Source organism: Rhea pennata, chromosome 12 (assembly GCF_028389875.1).
Source record: "Rhea pennata isolate bPtePen1 chromosome 12, bPtePen1.pri, whole genome shotgun sequence".
Taxonomy (NCBI): domain Eukaryota; kingdom Metazoa; phylum Chordata; class Aves; order Rheiformes; family Rheidae; genus Rhea; species Rhea pennata.
The window spans coordinates 11,876,806-11,891,239 of NC_084674.1; the positions used below are offsets into that span (position 1 = coordinate 11,876,806).

A 14,434-nucleotide genomic window follows, 5' to 3' on the forward strand; every position below is an offset into this window, starting at 1 on the left:
GTTAGAACGTGGTGCTGCTAATGCCAAGGTCGCAGGTTCAATCACCATAGGAGCTACACTGAGGGTTGGACTAGATGCTCTCCAGAGGTCCCTTCCAACCTTACCATGCTATGAATTAAGTCAAGTTGAACCATCATGCTTTTCAAATGATCCTCGTGGAGGTAAGGTAGTTACTGTTATTTAGTAAGTAATGAGGAGTAAAGACCACAGTGGTCTGCAACCAACTGTCATCAAGTGGACTTGATGTATGTGTATGTGCACTGCAGAACTTGCTTCCCAAGATGAAAAAATATTTGCAGGCTGTATAAAACTCAACTGCATGTTTATCTAAACCACCAGTAGAAAACTAGTTGGTTTAGAAACTACAGATTATATTCCTCCCTTTACTTGGACACTATCCAGGCACATGAAATACACAATAAAGGCACTCAAAAAAAGAAGCCTACAGACAGCCTTTTGAAAATCATTTTTATTAAATATACAAAAGTTCAGCACTTTGTAGAAAATGTTTTCTCCACCTCTGTGGAGAATGGTTGTAGCTTCCTGTATAATTTGTATAACAGCACTCCAACACTTCTGGTTTTCTCCCCAGCTAAATGCAACTCCTCATTTGATGGAGCAAAAGATGCGTTAGAGTGGCAGAAATAGATTGTTCAGTCTCCCTAACACACTCCTTGCTTTAGACTAGTTCTTGTACTTCAAATAGCCTTGCACTCACTACCACTGCTTTCACCAGCAGAACTGGGCCATGAAAACTTGAGGCTGAACTCATAGTGTTAAAATACCAAAAGAGCGAGAAGAATTAAGGCTTAAAAAAACACAAAACAAAACAAAAAAAACTTATGTTTTATAAATCAATTCTCTGTTTTAGGAAACATTTGCTTTTACATATGTTAAAGTAAGTTCTTTTGGTATGGGGAATGCATTTCTCCTGACACAACTGGTATTCATAAATATATTTACTGAAGACATTTCCTGTTTGTGTACTGAATTATGCGTATTTAGAGAAAAAACACCAAAGTGTAGGTTGGGCACATCTAGAAGCTAGTCTGTGGCTGGGAAGAGACACACTTAAAAAACAGTGCTAGATCATTTACAACTGCAAATACTGGTGACAGCAGAAATATGTAAACATGAGTAATCACAATACTACATGAAGGCATTATGTTAACATGATATAAAGCTCAAAACTTAGGTTATTAAAGCTTATGAAATCAAGATAATATGTTTTCATGATTTAATTTCATGGAGCATTTTCATTGTCTTTCCTAAGTGAAATTCAAAAAAGAAACAGCATACATAGGAAAAGCACCAAATATTTTAAAGAACAACATACATTAGATTTTAAAAGTTAGTAAGCTTTGTTTCAAGGCAGCAGGTTTTATTTTTAAAGACTAGTCAAAGGCAAGTGACTTCTGAGTATCCCTTTAAGCAAGTGCAGTTCAAAGTTAAGGTTTTGAAATACTTATGCAACGGTATAGTCCATGCTGCCACCCTGGATGCCAAACTAACGACTTCAGAGGCTTTTAAGTTGGGGAAATCAGTGCTTTCTGATAAATCTGCCCTGCCTTAGAACACTGCTAACCTGACCACTCATGACTGCCATTTACTTTTCAAATAAATCTTCAGTCCAAAAGCATACGTTATACCTAAGCATTGTGTGCATCTCAGACAAGTTGTGTTACTTCTTCGAACACATACACTTCAAAATGCATCAACAAGAGAAGTGTACGTGACTGTGTATAAGACGCAAAGTGTCAGAGGGAGGGATTGTCAAAGACAGGTATATACACATATTTCCTAAGGACTTCATATGACAGTCCATGTGGTGAATCTGACCCTTTCTCCCTATAGACAAGGTGTCCCACTGTCAGTGAAGACTTAACCAGTTCTTAATCAAGGGAATTAATAAGTGGTAAGAGAAAATCTGCTTCTTCACTGATTTATAATGAATGCAGACACTCTAAAATGCTTTGTTCCTCAAGTCAATTTTGACTTCCTACAAAGCAACATCCTAAAATAGTCTTACTTTTATGGGTAAGTGTGTCAATAGTAACATCTCAGCTCCCTCCCAAGCTTTTGGTGCACGCTGCCAAACTGCTGTATCTGGAACAGAAATGCACTTGAAAAGGTTCTAACCAGGACTGAGTGCAAAACCTGAGCACCCCCATCTCACTGGTGCTTCTTGGGTGGAACACGAGATTTTGCAATCACAATTGGAACTGCAGAGAGCAACCCGATCAGCAAAGCCCAGAGGGGGCGGTAGAAAAACCAGCCAATGGAGATTGTCAGGAGAGACAACGAGCTGGCCACGCAGAAGGCAAAAGCTTTTAATCCAATGTTAACCAGATCTCTCACAACAGGAAACCAGTCCACTGTAGAAAGAATTAAACACAAGATAAAGCTGTTGACAAGATGACCACTTACCAGAAGGTCCTATGTTGCTAATAATTCATTGCTAGAATTTGCACACCAACTATTGTGGTCAGAAGACTCAAGTTCATTAGAGCATCTCAAGGCATTTGAGCAACTTCATCTCTTCAGACAGGAAGTCACCCAAAAGCAAGTTAAAAAGTCTTGTCCAAGGCTTAAGAGGCACAGCAGATGCCCTAGACTCGTTCCACAGCTAAAAGGCTACCATACAACACGCAAACACAAAAAAGTAATTTTTGACAAGAGTAAATCTTGCAGTTGCATGTATATACATAGTAAGAAAAAAGAGAGAATGCTCAGGTACAAAACACATTTCCAACAATTAAGAACTGATTTCAAAGCACATGATAGCTTTGATGCTTGAAATTTATGCAAATTTGAGGCACCCTACAGCTCTTCTGTAAGTTTTTATTCCAACATTTTTGTAAGTTACAAGAATAAGCCAAAAACTTATTTGCTGTGTGTTCATGATACTGTAGACATGGTACTAAAATAGAAATAATGTTAATGAAGACCTTCTTTGGGGGAACCTTTTGTAAATGGGTACAAGATCATGTTGCAGCACCTGGAGTTAACTTGAAAGAACCAAACCAACTTGTGCTTTGGCTTCTGATTTTGGTAAGCATTGTGAACCTCTAAGTGGCAAAGAGCTATTTTTATGTATATATATATATATATATACACACACACATACATATACATATTTTTTTATGTTCAACCACCTGGTTCTGGGATCCTATTTACTGTCTCCAGTTGCCTACAATGACTTTCGGAGCCCAATGCAAGTTCAAACCAGATTTTTCTTGCCCTCCAAATTAATCTTTTATTCACATTTGTAATTAAATTCCAGGTACTATAACATTATTTCTAAACTGTGGTACTTTTTTGTAACAAACTTACCCAAAGTGTAAAGGATTCGCGTCATTAGGTTGATGCCTACAAACATTGCCAGCCAGCCTGCTGCACGGAGGGCCCAGGTCTTCATGGTGTTGCTCTCATGCTCTTTTTGAAACACCTCCTGAAAGTGAACATGGTTACATGCAGCCTGATTCAATTTCTTTTCAGATCCCTGTTTCCAGTGCATTACGAGCAAGTCAGAACCAATAGCGTTTTAGCTGTTTTTGAATTCTCTGGTAGAAGATACACTGCAGCTCATTCTGTAGGGTCTTAATTTTAGCAGTAATACCCTGGTACATTATGACAGATTCCAAAATGCAACACAAGGGAAACATGCATCCTTCTGACCAAGCTAAGAAAACCAAACAGGCATTTTCTTATATGCTCTGTAACCAGAGAAAAGGTGCACATTTTTTGCTGCAAATAGATATATTGAACTTTACTGTGGAAAATAAAGTATTAAAAAGTAAACCTAACAAGGAAGAGCGAGCCAATTTCAGTAAATCTGGAGGAAGAACAGAGAAAAGGCAACAATATCTACCAGTGGCTATAGGAAAAATATATGAAAGAAATAAAGCACCATGTGGGGGAGGGGGAGATACCTATGTTTCATTAAGAAAAGCAAAGCATTTATTTGCAAGAAATCCGAGTAAGATTTTTCGGAATGGGGTGTCTGCCCCTCTCCCTCTACAGAAAAGACACATGCTCTAGGGATGACCAAGACATCATAAAACCGCTCATGGGAAAAGCCATGCGTATGCCTGATTTCAACTTAATCATTTGTAGTGACTACTTCCAGGGTAAAAGTCTGTCTAATCAAGATTCAGAGCTCACAGCAGAGAACCAATTCTGTTACTACTCTTCCAACTCGAAATGAAAACTTCTTTAGCTGTTTTGGGGAGCTCCTGTAAATTCTTGTCATCTGGGTTTTTTGCAGCAGGGCATGAAACAATCACTAATGGAAAGCAACCTACTAAAAGGAGCAAATGAATCACCAAATTGCTGGAATATGCAGGACTTATTGGTGCATAACACATTGCCTGAAGGTTATTGAAATGTTTCCTGCTCAGCCAGAATAGCAAACAGGCCTAAACTCTCTGTTAAGAGAGGCAGAAGATTGCTCCTACAGCTTGTTAACTAAAGCCTAGGTTTTATTATTTTTAAATACAACCTCTTAAAAGGCAAGCATGTGAGTGTGCACATGCATATACACACACACATACACACACACACACAAATATATAGGTAAATATATGTGTGTGTGTGTGTATATATGTGTGCGTATATATATATATATATATATATATATGGTGTATATATATATATATATATGGCAAACTACAAAAGAGCAAATAAAAGCAAAATGAGAAGCACAGGTAAAATCCTTAGAGCAAAGGATGTTCAGCAGCAACGAAACGTGTTTTTTTTTTTGTTTTTTGTTTTTTTTTTAATATGGTTGATTTAGCCACAGTCCCATTTTAAACTGTCAGAACAAGCAGGAAATTACTCTTTCACATAGCCAAATTAGGTACTGTCATGGATGAGACACAGCACACTCTGCTGCAACACATTAAGAACATGCAGAAACTTAGAAGGCAAATGCAGGCTACAACACCTTGTCCCAGATATAGAAGAGAGAAAAGGGAATGTTTAGACCAGATCCCTCCTTCTCTACCACAGACCTGAAGGAGAACAAGAGCTTATTCCCTTGCTGCTTCTGGGCTGCCATCTCCAATTTTGACCTTCTCTGGTGTGGTTTGGTATCTCACCTCCACAGAGAGATCTCCAGGGTAGAGAATCTGCAGAACATCTCCAGACTTGGTGTGATATGGAATCAGTTGATCCCCTCGCTGGCGAGCAACCACAGTCACCTTGGAAGAAACATAGTTTTACTGGTTACCAAGCTGCCAGCAGAGTTTGCAAGATACAGGAGAAGCTAAAGACTTACCTTATCAGCTGGGCCCAAATGGGGGTTATCTCCACTCAGACCTGCATAGAAGAACGAGACACGAAGGTCTCCCACCTGCAAATGAGAGAATATTGGAAATCAACAGAGAAAGTTCCTTCCAAAGGAGAATCACAGGAAAGATAACTGGGAACACCATTTATTGGATTGTACTTTTTCCAAACATTTATGTCAAGCCAGAGAATATCCAGTAGGATTTCCAAGTTGTATTTTTTCCAGGCCAGGTTGATCACAGAAACAGGACAGGCTCAAATACTGCTTTGTAATACTCCTTCAGATTTAGCTGCAGAAACCCATTAATGCCAAAGAGCACCTCTGTTCATCTATTGCCATTTCATCTTTTGGCAGAGGAGGACAGAGAGCACAAGCTGACGACAAACTATTTCACTGTATTCAGTTCAGCACAGCAAGGCAGAGGTGGAACCATCCCACGTCTCTTTCCATTTAAAAGCATGGCAGAGGAAGAGACTCAAGAAAATGGAGGCTGAAGATGCAAGCAGGATCAGAAGCTTCTTGCAAGAGAATCACTCCTGCTGAAGCACTGTACTAAGGGTCTCATCCTACATGGTGCCCAGCACTACAATTTTGACATACTGCAAAGGAAGTAGGACCCTCCCCAACTTTCCTTCTCACATAATAACTACTGTTGCTTTGGTTTATCCATCTCTTACTTCTGGACGCCTGGGGTTCTCGCTATGGTAAAAGTAGTCTCCTGCCCGGGTAACGTCAGCATGTGGATCCTCGAGGTTTGACAAGCTCAACTGCTTAAAGTCATCAATCCTATCCACAAGACCTAAACAGAACAAAGAACAAAGCTCAGGTCTGGCTACCTAATTTGGAATAGCCAGCTTGCTGGCTCCCTGATTATCACTTGAAATGACTGTCATTGTGGAAAGAACCAGAGTCTACTGCTGATGCAAGAAGAGACACACAGCATCAGTACAAAGAAATCCTTACCTTTAGAAAGAAAAAAGCTGCCAACTTGGACATTAGGAGAAACAGCAGTGAAAGACTCCACAGCCATAGCACTGGGGAACAGAAACAGCCTCTGATTAGTTCCAGAGCTATTGGTCAACTCTTTATTTGCAGTGTATAATATATGGCACATAAATATCAGGATACGCTCAAAGAGTTAAATAACTGACATGACATGAAAATTATGGTGCTGGAGCCACTAAGATACGTTAAGGCAATATATGCCCATGTGATCCTCTGGTCTGACCTTCTACACAGGCAGAGCATGGGATTTCACAAACTCTTTCTGTACTAAGCCTGCAGTGGGCTGAAAGCAAATTCAGCTCTTTCAGGAAATTGTTCAATGGAGTTATAAAGGTTTTCAGTGATAATGAATTAATCACATTCCCCAATGAATTCCTGAAACGGTTAACTACACTCATAAATGCACTTCATTTCTAGCCTGAGTTTATTTAGCTTCAGCTGTCAACCACTGCATCTTATCTGCTAAGTTAGAAACTTAGCTCAAACTTTCTCCACATAAAGGTACTTCTAGATCATGACTGAATTAGATGCCTACATTCTCAATTCTAGAATCCTTTACCCACAGACTCAACTTCATTCTCATAAGTAGTACTATTGGATTATCCTTGGCAGTAAAAAACATGGATAATTGTATTGTCACAAATGTCCAAGTTGCATAACCAGGTAAGATAGATGGAAGAAAAACATGTAATGCACACTTAAAAAATACATTCCCATTAATAATAAGCATGATTTGGAAAAATCAGCATGTCCACAAACAGAGTTGATTCAGGCACGGATCTACTGTAGTTCTGCTCAGACTTCTTGGTCTGTCCCTCTACACCCAGATGAAATGTTCTCAGCTGCAGCACTAAATTAAAACTACTTCTTACTTTTAAGTAGAGACTGAAGAGTGGTTGGAGAATTGTCGTTAAGGAAAAAAAAAGGGGGGGTGTCATGATGGGGAGAGAAAACAGAAGTGTCACTTGTGCATCTTTTTCCCCTTACCTCTTGTCTAACCAGATCTAAGTTAGTTGGACTTACGATTAGAAACGTATGTCTTAACTTTCCCTTCCAGGGTGTTACTTTCAAATAAAGGATAGCTCATTCAGAGAGCACAGCGCACCAAAACAGAGTTCTGGAGATTCTGCAAGTTCAAAATTGTGCTAAAATTCCCATTCTCCCATCTCTTCAGCTGTATTTTTCACTCTTACATCACATTACATCACACAGATAGCATCCTGCACCACAAGAAACCAATCATTATGCTACAGTGTGCCACTTTCAATCAAAACGCTGCAGATGAGAGAAGAAAAATTATATGTGGGTGATTGCCACAAACAAGCCTGTGAGCTCACACATGCAAGTTTAGATGAGCAGAGTTTAAGTAGTTTGACAAGCACATGGGATGCCTGCTATTCCAACTTCCTATTTGTAACAGAAAGAATAGAATAGAAAATAAAATTAGTAATTGGCTGCATTAATCGACAATAGAAGTCAGAAAAGAGTCCACTCAAATTCTCCTGCATGGAAACCACATGGTCCAGAGGTAACATGATAATAGCCTGACATCCAACCATAACTAATGGGTAAGTTAATTATGGTCTCGCCAGGCAGCTTTGAACTGTTATCTAATCCCTCCATATCAAAGATTTCCCAACTATAAGAAGGCCGGCAGCTTTCATCTACTTTGCTGTGCCATGAGGATTAGTCATTCAGAACTCATCTTTGATCAGATATAGTGAGAGAATCTAGAGGGACTATCTATGGGGCACATTACCTAGGGTTTTTATGTCCAATTTCTCGATCGAAGTTTCTGCTGTTCACAACTTCTGATTTCCATTCAGTATCTAAAGAAAATGAGACCAAGATTAAGGACAGGACGGGAAAAGCTGCCGCTAGGATCTTAATTACCGAAGAAAGGCCCTTCTCAGTCAATGAATCAGTTCTAAGTTGCACTTGTAGTAATACTTTTCTATATCAAGCTATATGTGTGATAGTCTGTAACATTATACTTAAGTATAGCCTTTTAACATATTAAGGAGGAATGGAAGGATTTAGAAAGAAAGAATTTTTAGAGATAAAATTGTTGTCTAACAACAGTGGCATTTTTCCTGATAAGCTTGGACTTTTGGCTCCTCTTTTGGGGAGTGATCTGGTTCTGCAAGAAAGGGATGTGAGCTCTGCTGGAACTAGCAAATTCAGTACAGTATAGCAGTAGACAGAGATGGTACTTTACATTTCACAGGCAAAATTTATAATACTGCTTTCATTCAGGCCAAAGCAGTCTCCCAACATCCCCAAGACAGGCTCCAGTAGATTTCTTACAACTGAAAAACTAGGATCCCTCTTTTGAGGATAAATTTAGCTCTATATGCTCCTATGAAGAAACAGAAAAGAAGGAAAGGGAATCGCTTAAACAGTGGAGAAAGGATTATTATAAGTGATATTCAGGTAACATATAGCCCAATGTTGGACAGACTCTATCAGTCTTGAGAGAGGAGCTGTTTTTTTATGGCTTCTCTTTTTGTTCTGTACTACTGCAAAGCTGCTTTTTCCATAGTTCACACCCACTAGTTCTGATCCTATACATTTCCACGCTGCACAGCCCCATGTTTCACTGAGCTGGCCCAGAACTGCGGCACACCCACGTTACATGACAAGTCCACATGCTTTAACTGAGGATAAACAAGGCAGAGACTGATCTCCAGAGATACAGTAACTCAGAGCATTTTTATGCCACTGGGCAGATCAGAATAATCCTCTCTTCTGCTCCTGCCAAAAAAGCCTTTGGCAAAAGCTGCAATGCACATCAGAAGTTGCTGGTGATTATCATTAGCTGGTATCAATGCCTGAACAGACAATCAACATACTGCCTTACAGGCTGGGGCTACGCTGCTTTTCTCTGTCTGTTCTCTTCCGCTCATGTCTGACATGTGTCCAGCTACATCACTTTTAAAGAGGAATCTCAGGCAGCACATTGTGCTCCCAGCTCTGCCCACCTCCTGCCACTGAAGACTTTACAGGACCTATTTCTGGAGCATCTTTTCTCTGGATGTTGCCCTGAACTTCTAGGATTTTTAAGATAAGACTTAGATTTTATGTAGTAGTTACTTGCAAACAGTACACAGTCATCCCTTCACTTTGGTTACCTCTAGAAAGAGAGGTCCTGACATTTACTTTGAAAAGAGAATGTTTTATCGTTTCTTCAAGCTCCTTTCCTTTCTTTCCCAATGAAAAAGAAAGTTTAAAACAAAAATCAAAATACACCCACATAGAAGTTCAAAGTCAGAGTCATAAAAGAATACTTTCTGTTGATCAACTTACTGTATGTATATTTTGTCTCTTTCTTAACTTCACCCTTCTCTTCATATTCCCTGCAGAGAAAAGGGGTGTGGTGAGAACCGAAACAGAGCGCACACACACCTGGTCATGCCAGAATACACTTCACAAACAAAATGTACAGATAGCTCCCTGGCAATACACTGCTGGTTACCAGCCTCCGATTAGACTGCATCACTGATCACAACCCTCTGAGCTCTACTGTTCAATCAATTTTCAATATACCTCAATGTCTGCTCATCTTGCCCATACTTCATCAACTGTTAGAACCACTTATTTTTTCATAAAAAAGAAAAAAGCCCTATTTGGGATTTCAAAAAACAAACAAACAAAAAAACAATTTTGTGGAGTAAAAGAGTCTATGCATATGATGAGGTTCCTGATTCAGCAAAAGCCTTTTAAGTTTCCTCTTTGAGGACAGAAGAAAAATTGACTTGAGGATCCATTCTCCTGTTCTAAGGAATGGCAGCAGGAAGGGCTTACCAGACAGGATAGCTAGGTAGGGGACAAAAGGCTGGGGGAAGGGATTATAAAGTTTTAGTTTTTTTTTTTTTTAAAAAAAAAAAAAAGAACAGGATGAAGTTTTCAGGGATAATGGCTTTGATTCTGCTAATGAACCAGGCATGGCATATTGCAGGAGTGCAGTTAGGTAATTCCTGATGGGCAGAAAGAACATTAATAAATGAAATGGAGCTTTACGAACATTAGAAAGGACAGAAATCAATTGAGCCTTTGGGAAACACGGATGGAGTGTTTTCTGTTGTTGTCCATAAATTGTTAATGATCTTTGAATTCTGTTGACAACATATGCAACAGAAAATAATCGATGGGCTCTGGGAACAGCACAGGACAACAGTAATGAAAAGGAAAGCCACAGCTGTAGCATGAAGGCTAGGAAGCCCCATAAGAAGCTATACAAGGACAGGAATTAGAAATATTTTATAAAAGACCTTGGAAGCTGTCCAAATTTTATCAGCTGCAAATTCCATAACATGAATCATCTATAAGACCTGACACCTGCAGGGAAATAAAAGTAACTCTGTAAAAAGCCTCAAGAGCTCTAGAAGTCTCCTACTGTAAAGTTTCAGATTTTTTTGAAGGTGGAGGAGAGAGCAGCAGAGGAGAAAAGAAAGAGAAAATACTGTTGTGATGAGATCCTGTTAAAATATCATCTTTCTAAATAACTTTTTAAGATTTCTTTCACTTACTTTGAATCTTCATATTCTACCCACTGGTACATTTCCACATTACGCTTAAGTTTGACGGCATGGATGGAGAGCCCATAGCTGGGATCAAACAAAGGCTATTTAAAATTTAAAGAAAATACAAAACAGTATTTATGTTGTACTTCAGGTAAGCTCAAGCATCGTAGTTTTATTCTAGCAAAGGCAACATCTGCTGGTTTGCCCTAGAAAACTTTCTAATCACACCATGATTTGGAAAAGAATGGCATGTTCAAACAAAAACAGAGAGCAAGAGTGCACGAGAACATTAAAGTGCTATAAACAAAACACAGAGGAGCAAAGCTCCTTCAATTTTTGAACAACTGTATAACCAAAAGGGCGAAATCATGCATCAGACACAACAACGTGCTGTCCTGCTATCACATAGTCTTTTTCTTTCAAGAATCTTTAACACGTCACATTAGTGAATTATGTATTATAAAAACCATATGGGGCAGTATCTCCATCCCAGGGATGAGAGATCAACCATCTCACTGGCACAAATCATGAACCTCAGTGAACCCATTTACATACCTCATTGTACATAGTTAGTATATAGTTGTATACACTACAAAAGCCATGAAAAGACAGGAGGGAGTATCTGTTTACACCACTGATAAATGTGACCTAAAGAATCCATCATCACAAGTCACAGTAAAGTCACAGTAAACAACAAAACCAGAAATGCTGACTCACGGTATGCAGGCTGAAGTGTTTGTATCAGTGGGAGATTTTATTTTGGTGGATGCTACCATGGTGTGTTACCTACTACAACACAGGCTGACCAGGTACAATGTCACCATTGGTGGAAAAAACTTGCAGTACCTCTGTACTGCAAGTCCCTAAAGACTTTCTAATGTCATGAACGCACAACAAAATCCCTATGCAACAGAGGAACTGAAATTACACAAAGTCAGTGGGAGGGTAAACACAGCTAGAAGTAACATGTTTCTTGGGAACAGGGAAGACAGGGCTGTCTCCCTGCTTTTCAGCCAAAAACCTTAGATGGTAGCAGGCCACACTTACAGGGCAGGTGAGAAGCTACATATCTTCTCCCTGGATATCAAAAATACATAGTCTTAATCAGCAGTAAAGACTTCTCCTTAGCATCTTGAAGATGCTAGTTTTATTTACCTTTGATGTGCTTAGAGTGCCAGCTAAGTGCACTAGTCTTCCTTCGTGCTGTTGAGACACAGTGTAGATACTATCAAGAGGGACCACCAGAGAAAGTCCCTCATCAAGAGATTTGGTTGTCCTCAAAGCTCGTCCCTGCAGTCAAGAAAAGCAAAATTTAGTTGTGAAAGATCAATTGTACAGCATCACTTTGTGAAAAAGGTTAGTAGAAAAGCAATCTGCAGATCCTACAGAGTGCTTGTACATTTAGCCTCAAGACATTTTCTTGAAATGAGCTTCTAATTCTCAGCTCTCTCCTTCTCTGTGTCTGAAGAAGTTTGAGGTAGGACTTCTTATCCATGCAGCAGGCCTGTTAACGTTATCTAAGCTACTAACACAAACACAGATTACTCCCACAAGGCTCTAAAATTATTACTCTTCATCTTTTACCCTGCTCATTATTCTTGAGTAAGTGCCATAATTACACCAGTTACGACTCTTTTTTTTCAGTCCTATTTGACTACTGTGCAGAAGTTGTTCTTTTCTTACCATCATGTTACAGTGTGCTTTTTTCTGCAAAATCCCTGAAGTTGGAAGTAGTCCTTTTTTCTCTTGTAGAAATATGGAAGAAAGTAATAGGTGAAAATTCACAGAATTCTGCTCCCCCTGTCCAAAACTGCCAAATATCCAAACTCTGACACCTTTCACAGCTGTGATCCTTCAAACACCCACATCAAGCTCAACTCTGCCACCACCAGGACTTCCACTGATTGCAATGGAAGTTCTCAGGATAAGAAGTCTATGTGGGATGGGAAGCATATGTTTGCAAGGGTCATGTCTTAATGTTACCTGCTTACTTCAATTATTTCTTCAATTTAAACCCAAGACTTAAAATAACATTGAAAACTAATTAACATGCTCAGCTTTGCAAGGTGGAGTATTAATTCCTTCAACATGATTATAACAATACTAGAAATGAAGAGCTTACTCATCTCAAGAAAAAAAATGGTTCCTTGCCTGGAGCAAATAATTTTGCTTTTTTTTACAGGCAAGGGCATAATACTGAACCACTAGCACACAAAGATATTCTATATGAGCTGCTACTCACACAAGCCTCTCTCAATAACACTGACTATAACCTGTTTCCACAGCAGCTCAAAGTTTTTGGATCTTACCTCTCTTACTGCAGACAGCCACCACCTCTACTACACTCTGTTCTACGGAAAAACTCTATCTGTGGTCCCAACATCCCCATTTTTCTGATATATCCCCAGCACAAGCCACAGACTCTCCATACACATTATCTTTTTCTCATAGTTTAAGTAATAAGGTTTGACCATAACCATTATAGTAAGCCTACAAATACGAAACTAGTTGAATGTCATGTCAGTCGTGACATTATAAAGCAATGTAAGCATTAACAGTGATTCACTTACCTCATTGGTAAAAATAAGGTAGAAAGACAGAAGAAATGTCACAAGTCCCATCAACATGCCCCCAGAAGTCTCACCGAGCCTCTCCAGGAACCCCGGTTTGGAATGGCTTGTGATTTTAACATGTTCTTTTTTGCTGCCTGTGTCAGAGAACTGTTGGAAACAAACAAAAAATGCAGTATTGCTGTGAAAGGGCAAGACATTCTATTTTGAAATAGGGTTTTTAGCTTTGTTAAAACTGCTACTCCACAGAGTAGCACCTCTTGCCTTGGACATAAGCTTTTCCTCACTTGTACACTATAACTATACTATGACACTTCTGATACCAGAAATACAGCCAATAAATAAACTTGACAGAACTAAATAAGTGTGATAGAAAAAAAATGCTAATATACTGTTTCAACATTTTTAAAGCTTCCTCCAGCCTGCCCCTCGTTCGCCTATTTGGCACCTACATCCTGCAGTCAGGCCATGACAAACTGAGTAATACTCCTGAATTCCAGACCAGCTAGAACACAGCTATAAATAACAAGTTACATTTTATTTCACCGGGGGATAAGAGCCTGTAGCCTTTAAAATAATTGCACTTTGGGCAACCATAGGAGACAGTTTAGCACCAAGTTGTATTCCTGTCCTAGAGGGTGCTGCGTTAAAGCACACGGGTTTCTGTACGCGAGCGCTCTCCGTACGTATTTTGGCAGCGGGGACAACCGAGAAGCAACCTGCGAGCAGCACAGGCCGCTGCGGGCGGCGGGGAGGCCTCCCCTCGGCCCAGGGGCCGCGCCCGGGGAAGCCCGGCGGCTTCGCCCCAGCGCCGCCGCTGCCGTTCCCGGGCCCCTCTCCGCAGCCAGGCCCCCCGGGGGCAGCCGGAGCCGGGGCCGCCGCAGGGAAAGCGTCAGCCGGCAGCGCTCACTCACGGTCCTCGACATCTTCAGCCTCTTCCCCTCGCCGGGTCCCGCCGCCGCCACAGCGCCGCTCCCCACCCCGAGGCGCCGCCGCCGCGGGGCACGCTGGGACACGTAGTTCCCAACCGCCGGCCGCCGCGGGGC

General features: G+C 40.3%; 1 protein-coding gene across 1 annotated transcript; it reads right to left on the minus strand.

Moving 5' to 3' along the window:
• Window positions 1-454: 454 nt before the first annotated feature.
• TMEM43 (transmembrane protein 43) lies at window positions 455-14,370 on the minus strand. The gene is made up of 12 exons (XM_062585371.1): window positions 14,299-14,370; window positions 13,389-13,538; window positions 11,974-12,108; window positions 10,825-10,919; window positions 9,602-9,651; window positions 8,055-8,124; window positions 6,254-6,324; window positions 5,968-6,089; window positions 5,279-5,353; window positions 5,100-5,201; window positions 3,334-3,451; window positions 455-2,375 (listed from the first exon to the last, which is right to left on the minus strand). The coding sequence occupies exons 2-12, from the start codon at window positions 13,443-13,445 to the stop codon at window positions 2,173-2,175; spliced, it is 1,098 nt and encodes a 365-aa protein (XP_062441355.1). The 5' UTR covers window positions 13,446-13,538; window positions 14,299-14,370; the 3' UTR covers window positions 455-2,172.
• Between the last annotated feature and the right edge of the window lie 64 nt (window positions 14,371-14,434).

Bases quoted from the DNA above. Each gene is read 5' to 3' on its own strand.
- TMEM43 (XM_062585371.1), bottom strand. From the start codon at position 13,445: ATGTTGATGGGACTTGTGACATTTCTTCTGTCTTTCTACCTTATTTTT. The intron at 9,652-10,824 runs GTAAGTGAAAGA...TTTTCTCTGCAG, and splicing joins GTAGAATATGAAGATTCAAA to GGAATATGAAGAGAAGGGTG. The intron at 5,202-5,278 runs GTAAGTCTTTAG...GTTTCTTCCAAG, and splicing joins ATTTGGGCCCAGCTGATAAG to GTGACTGTGGTTGCTCGCCA.